The sequence below is a fragment of the Lathyrus oleraceus genome, chromosome 5, assembly GCF_024323335.1.
Source record: "Lathyrus oleraceus cultivar Zhongwan6 chromosome 5, CAAS_Psat_ZW6_1.0, whole genome shotgun sequence".
Taxonomy (NCBI): domain Eukaryota; kingdom Viridiplantae; phylum Streptophyta; class Magnoliopsida; order Fabales; family Fabaceae; genus Lathyrus; species Lathyrus oleraceus.
The window spans coordinates 287,226,517-287,234,288 of NC_066583.1; the positions used below are offsets into that span (position 1 = coordinate 287,226,517).

A 7,772-nucleotide genomic window follows, 5' to 3' on the forward strand; every position below is an offset into this window, starting at 1 on the left:
AGCTGTTTTGCTCGGCGGAAAATATCGGGCAAAAAAAACTTTCTTCAACTCGTTCCATGTGGTGACTGAGTTGGAAGGAAGAGATTGAAGCCATCTTCTAGCGCTATCTCTTAACGAGAAAGGAAAAAGACGAAGTCGAATTGCCTCTGAAGTGACACCATTAGCTTTAACAGTATCGGCGTATTGGACAAATATGGATAAATGAAGATTTGGATCCTCGGTAGGATTTCCAGAGAATTGGTTTTGTTGCACTGCCTGCAATAGTGAAGGTTTAAGTTCAAAGTTGTTTGCTTCGATTGCGGGTGGAGCAATACTCGAATGCGGCTCATCTTGCGATGGAGCGGCGTAATCTCGAAGAGCACGAGCTGGTTATGCCATCTCGGGTATCGGCGAAGGAAGAAGATTTTTGAGATCTGGAAGTTCTACAGGAGGGAGATTGTTTGCAGCACGATATTCCCGAATTCGTCGTAAGACTCGGAGATATAGTTCGATATCGTTGATTCGTAAGTAGAACGGCTTGCCTTGTGAGCGAGTGTGTGGCATACAAATCAACGAAAGAAAGAAAAGAAAAGAAAAGCCTTAGTCTCTACAGCATAACAGAAGAGTTACAATATCGACTAAATAAAAGTCCCCGACAACGGCGCCAAAAACTTGATCGCGACTTTATGAGTCGAATTTGGGATACAAACTGCAAGTGCACAGTTCTATGGCGTAGTTTTAAAAGATATCGATCCCACAGGGACTTATGAATCGATATACTGTTTTCTAAGGTTACTTCATAAAGCTAAGGCGGATGATACTTTGATTGTTTGGGGAAAAGTTAAAACTAAAAATAGGATCTAAATTAAATATCAACTAAAGCGGATATCGGTACGTAGTTCGTCGTAATTAGGGAATCAATTCTTCGTTGGTTTCTTGGTTTTAAAATAAATCTTTTCAGTTGACACTATTGATTAAAAGTCTTATCTCAAACTCTCGCTCTGTTGAATAAACTATGATTTTATATTAACGTAGCTGTCACTTATTAGTTAAGCCAAAAACCACTTTTTGAAAACAATAGAATCCGTAGAAACTCTTTTTAAGAAAACACTAATCGTTTAAACACCCTTATCTCAAACTCTCGCTCTGTTGACTTAGGTTATATAATTAAATTCAAATGCTTAACTCTCGTCCTCACATTCAACCTTTAAAAATACTTTTTGAAAAAGATTAGAATTTAATTAACTCTAAAAATTGCTCTCGCCCTGATCTAGAATTAATGTCCAATTAACACTGTCCAGTCAAAAACTCAAACTCTCGTTCTATTGCTTTTAACTTCTTTATGTCTTTTACTTTCGTACAAAAACCTTGTTATTAAACCTGTAAATTGGGACCGTGAAAAGAGTGATTTTAATTTTAAACTTAATTAAACCAATTTAGTTTTGATTCCTTCATTCCGCTTACTCTACATACCGATACCTAAATAAATTAGCCAGACATGCTAAACAGATCTAAATAATTATCATGCATAAACAAATTCATCTCAGGCAAATAATATAATTCAACAATAAAACAGGGCATATATAAATTCAAACAATAATTAAAGAACCTGAGAAATTAAATAGCAGTCTTGAACACTCCACCACAGGCCGGTTGGATTTGTTCTTGAATTCTTCAATCAAACAGAAAAATAAAAGCGAAGGAATAAAAATCTAGGGTCTAACGTAAGGTTAGATCTAGAGAAAGGTACACAATAGTTTCCGGTGTAGAAACTACTGTGTGAAAAATTAATTAATTGCTGGAAAAGGAAATAGAAATTGCAAAGGAAACAATATAAGGATTGTAAAAATAATGCTGTAAAAATGTGTTTGTACTGCTGGAAGAGAAAAAGTGCTAAAAAGAGAAAACGGCGAAGAAGTCTGGAACCGAGAGCTTTTCCAAAAACTACTATTTATATTAGTACTTTTTGTAACTGCTTCCAAGGGTTTTCCGTGTACATAGCCTTCACGTTGCAAACGGTCAAGCGTGATAGTGGGCTTCAACGTGGTCTGTTGCGTTCCTTGTGCCAAAAATATAGGAGAATGGTGTGACGTCCGTCACACCATGTGTGATGCTCGTCACACAAGTGTGTAAAGCGTGACGCTCGTCACAGCATGTGTGACGTCGTCACAGGCACAGCGCCTGTGCTTTTGGGCTGGGCTTTGGCTTTTGATATTTACTTCTTTTCATCCCTATTTGCACCTCCTTTTCTTCCTTTTTTACTTGTGCTTCAAATAAACTACCTGAGATAAATAGAAAGAAAATACCGCGTAATATCGAATAAAATGAAATAAATTGAAGTAAATAATAATATAATTTAATTAAATTGAGTCCTAGAATGTGATACTATTTCATGTTATCACTAACATTACCTGTAGTAAACAGATTATCTCTAACATACATCTGTCACATCATCTGTAACATCATCTGTATAGCATAGCTACTTTACCTACTTCTCCCCCTTTTTAGCCAAAAGAGACCAAAGAGACAAAATAAATGTCTATTAGTCAAACAGAATGTCACACAAAATATCAGAGCAGATTGTTAAATGTCACAAATCCCACAACTTTATACAAGCTGAGATAAAATCCAGAAAATAAAAAAAAATAGAAAACTACATCAAGGCATCAGAACATGACTACCAAAAGAACCACCAGAACATCCATCACAACACACCATCAGAAGAATGGGGGACAACTTTAACAAAATTAGTCAGAGGAGCTTGCATCTTCATCAGCATCAGAACCAGATCTGCCACTTGTTTCATCTTTAGATTCAGACATCTCACTAGAGGTTTGGGCTTCTGTTTCCTTGGCCTGTCCAACACTCTCTCTATCAGCTTGCTCCAAACTAGAAATCAGAGCCTCCAAAGCTTCTTTCCTGGCTTTTGCTACCCTTATCCCTGTATCCAATTCTTTACAAGTTTCTTTCAGCTCAGCAATACGCCCACCTTTTGACGCAGGCTTTTTCACAGCAGATGTCATGACAATGTCTTCGACATGATTGCCTTCAAACAATTTGTAGTGAACTGATAAAGGAAGTTTTCTTCTACTAGGAAGATCATTTGTGCTCAGAATTCTAGGGTGCTGGCTCAGGATAATTCCACAACTCATTGAGGGAAAAGAAATGGGCAACTTTACTGCATTTGTAGAAGCATGTTTGACAATTCATTCAAACATAAATCTACCATAATCAAATTTCAGCTTGGTTCCAACAGCAAAGATGAACCTTCTAAGGGAATTTGAAATTGTAGAGATGTGATTGGTAGGCACCAAATTTGTTGACCCTATCTTGTGCAATATAGCATATTTCACAGTCACCTTCCCAACAGGGAGATGCTTCTTGCTAGGCCACTCCTTTACCTGTTTTGTAGTAATTTCCCTACATACCTCATTGTCTTTGGCTTCCAATTCACATGCACCTTCTGTACCTCTTCCTAGAATCTTATTAATCACAGTTGGAGAAAAGTGATACACTTCCCTCTTACAAACACTTTACAAAACTCCTTGTTGTTTTTATCAATAATGTCTTCAGGAATGTTGACCACAAATTCTTTAACCAGTCCTTCATAACACTGAGATAACCCAGCAACAATTTTCATTAATCCAACATTTTTAATCAGGTTCATGACCTCTTTGACCTCCACAACATCCTTTCCCAATTCTCTCTCCACCGCCACCCTTCTTTGGATTACAAACTTCCATTCTGCTACTCCATCTTCAAGATGGAAAGAAATATTGTCCAGGTGTACAACAACAACTTTTATAGGGGACTTCCTAACAGTTATCCTCTTGACAGGGGAGATGTCATGGACATCTTCTTCAACATCTTCATCTGACTTAGAAATTTCTCTCACTTTCCTCTTCTTCACCTCAACTTTGCTTCAAGACTTTGAGGGGCCTACACCAGTAGTCTTCTTCGCAGTTTTGGCTGACATCATTTCAGCCACAGACCTACCCTTTCTAGTCTTCATCCTCTTAGCCACACTAGGCTTTAAGTGATGAAGCAATCTATCATCTTGATCATCCGAACTATCAACTTCTAGGTTAATCACCTTCTTTGCAGAATCATGCTTCTTAGACTGTGAAGCATTAGCAGTAGGTGATGTCACAGATTTCTTAGCAGACAAAGTTTGCCCTAAAGATCACATACCTTTAGCAGCCATATCCTTTTTAGACCTAGAGGAATCATCATCCTTCTCATTATACGGTCCAACCTCAAGAGAGGGGTCCCTTCTTGATAGAGGAGTAGAAACTCCCTTTACAGAGTGTCCTTCATTGAGAATCCCAGGGACTAGGTTTCTTATGACACGATCAGTGTGATGCATGTCATCCTTAGAACTAGGAGTATGAGTAGAGTTGGAAGGGATATTTGAACTGTTACCTTGAGTAGGGAATGCATTGGAAGATGCATCCATGGGATGGTTGGAGTCAGGAGCTTCGCCTGGAATGACAGACAGGGGAATCACGTCTAAAATATCTTCATCAAGAAAGTCCATAGTAGGCGTTCTATCCATGTGAGTAGGTTTGGTAGTTTTAGAACTAGATGGTGTTGGATGTTGTGACATCTTGTTGTTTTTGTGGAAAGGTTTCAGTTTCCCTAGCAGAGAAGTTTGAGGAAGATGTAGGAATTTGGAAATGTTTGAGTAGAGGTTGCATGTGAAAAGGTAATAGATGGAATTTCCAATACTAGGGGATGATTTACCATTAATCACTACGCCAAAAAGTGCTTTTGGCAGCACCAAAAAGAAAGCGCTTTTTAAAAAAAGCGCTGTAATAGCTTGAAAAAAAATTCGCCTATGTAAAGAAAGCGCTTTTAAGGTAAAAGCGCTCTTATAGGTCTCCACTTATGAAAGCGCTTTTAAGGTAAAAGCGCTCTTATAGGTCTCCACTTATGAAAGCGCTTTTAAGGTAAAAGCGCTCTTATAGGTCTCAGTCTCACATCTATGAGTTTCACACTTATGAAAGCGCTTTTAAGGTAAAAGCGCTCTTATAGGTCTCATGGGTTTCACACTTATGAAAGCGCTTTTAAGGTAAAAGCGCTCTTATAGGTCTCAGTCTCACATCTATGAGTTTCACACTTATGAAAGCGCTTTTAAGGTAAAAGCGCTCTTATAGGTCTCATGGGTTTCACACTTATGAAAGCGCTTTTAAGGTAAAAGCGCTCTTATAGGTCTCATGGGTTTCAGACTTATGAAAGCGCTTTTAAGGTAAAAGCGCTCTTATAGGTCTCAGTCTCACATCTATGAAAGCGCTTTCATGGTAAAAGCGCTCTCATAGGTCATGGTAAAAAATATGTACCAAAAATTACCAAATATTCTATAAAATAAAAAAAATAATTTTAAAATATTAATATGGTATAATAAAATATTATAATTTTATTGATGATATTCTATTATATGATAATATAAAACTAATTTAATTTAATCGACATTATCTTTAATCTCTAATTAAATTATCTTACATGATTAAATTTATTATTATAAAAAACAAATAGGAATACTTTTTACTCCTTGTTGAAGTTTTGAAACACAGCTCAACTTTCATTTCCCTATCCGCTACCTCGTCGTTCACTTCAACATGGCGGTTTCACCTTACGCCGCCGTTTCAACCCCTCGTGTTTGTTCTCCACCTAGGTCAAAATCTCCCTCTTCTATCCCTTCCTGTAAATTATTCAATTCAATTTCAACTAATTCTCACCGTGTTTTCGCTTTTTCCATTGCAGTGTTTCCACTAAAATCTACTCTGGATTGAAACTCCAATCTTCACGTGCGCCCATTTCTTTCTTTTTCTTATTCAATTTTCACCCCTTTCTTTCGTTTTTCGCTCACTATTTTCAATTGCAGGTTCTTTTGGAGCGTCTTCCGTTTCATCTAGCGTAAATGCTCAGTTTTTCGGTAAAGTTAACAAAGTTCTCAGTTTCCGGTAATTCTCAGATACCCTAAATCTGAAAACACTATTTTTACGCCAAAATACACTAGAAGGGTTTTTACAAAAGTTATATTTCATTGTATAAAAAGATTGATGCAAACGGTGTCAAATTTTTCATGTTTTCAGGTATGCTAACCAGAAGCCAGTTAGGGCACAATTTCTAATGATGCCCATTGGAACTCCTAGAGTACGCTATAAAACACCTGGTGAAGATTCTTGGCAATGGATTGATTTATGGAATGCCCTTGTAAGTTGTTATATCTGAATATATTTATCATTAGGCAATAGTCATAGACTATGAAACATGGACACCGAAAATACGTCACCAACACTACACTCAAGCCATGTTGACACAAGTAATAACTTGAAAAATCGGTTTCTGACATGGACACGGACACGGACACAAACACATTTTTTCAAAGATAATAGACTACCTATCTAAGTGATATTGGTTTACTTTGTCATACAGTCATGGATCTCATATAAACATCGAATTCTTTTTCATTAAGTTAATTTCTAAAAAGAACTTGTGCATTATTTGATGCAGTATCGAGAACGTGTTGTCTTCATTGCACAAGAGATAAATGAAGAATTTAGTAATCAAATATTGGCAACTTTGCTGTATCTTGACAGTATAGATAACACCAGGTTTCTCTATTTGTACATTAATGGTCCTGGTGGGGAGGTAAGTAATGATTCTAGTGTTAGGAGATCAATAATTACATCCTTTTGTTTCTTTCTTCATGTTCCTTTTGACTATCAGGTATTTAACTTGCTTAAAATTTCATCATTTGCAGCTTACACCATGCTTGGCTCTCTATGATACCATGCAGAGCTTGGAGACTCCTATAGCCACTCATTGTGTGGGCCAAGCTTATAATATGGCATCATTTCTTCTTGCAGCTGGACAAAAGGTGTTGTATTATCCTACTGTCTTTTAGAAGTTTAGCTTGTCATAGTACGGTGATTTATGGTTAGAGATTTTGCGTTCTTAATATAATTAAAGATTATCTTTGTTAAGGAGTTGTATAGTTAGAGATTTACTTTCTTAATATAATTAGAGATGACATGTTGAATGGACTTGGTACTTACCTACAGAAGTAATCTTTTTGTACTATACACAAATAAAAGTGCAGGTACTTTAATTTTCACAATTTTGCTTATAATAGTGTTGCTACTTGATAAGAAAAGATAACTATACATTCTTATTTATTTTTCTATGTAGTGTCCTCTACAGCGCAACGGTATCGATTGCGGATACTTTGTAATGAGGTTTATGAGGGAAATCATTAATATGAATCAAATAGAGATTCCAATCACGGTATGGATTTATAACTTAGGATTTGTTTTAATATTTATCGAATATTTCATATTATTTATTACTTTTAACTAAATCATGCATATTATGTTTTGTTATGTAGTACTTTGATGAATACAAGTGTGCTCATTACACGAGACTGCAGTTGGAACAAATCAAGGAGGAATTGTGTCAATATTTTATTGAGAAAAGATTAATTAGTATATAATGGTTTCAAAATAACATGAATACTTTGATGAAGAATGGTTTCTGGTTGGCAAGTGTATAGTTCTTTATATTTTTAACAGATTAGTTATGACTCCAAATAGGCCGTATAACATATTAGTTTTGACTTGTGTATAGTTCTTTATAATTTTAGTGATATCTTTAATTTCATGGATAGATTAATGTGTTCATTCTTGTGTTGGTTTGCTTTAAAAAATTACAAATGCTTGAATTATGACTCCAAATGTGTTCAGTGCCTATCTATCCTTGTGTTGGTTTGCTTGAATTATGACTCCAAATGT

At 36.1% G+C, this 7,772-nt stretch overlaps 1 protein-coding gene across 1 annotated transcript; it reads left to right on the forward strand.

Moving 5' to 3' along the window:
- The first annotated feature begins 5,563 nt into the window (after positions 1–5,563).
- LOC127088166 (ATP-dependent Clp protease proteolytic subunit-related protein 2, chloroplastic) lies at positions 5,564–6,904 on the forward strand. Its single transcript, XM_051029088.1, has 6 exons — positions 5,564–5,653; positions 5,743–5,786; positions 5,864–5,942; positions 6,075–6,195; positions 6,496–6,633; positions 6,746–6,904. The coding sequence occupies exons 1-6, from the start codon at positions 5,598–5,600 to the stop codon at positions 6,887–6,889; spliced, it is 582 nt and encodes a 193-aa protein (XP_050885045.1). The 5' UTR covers positions 5,564–5,597; the 3' UTR covers positions 6,890–6,904.
- Positions 6,905–7,772: the final 868 nt, after the last annotated feature.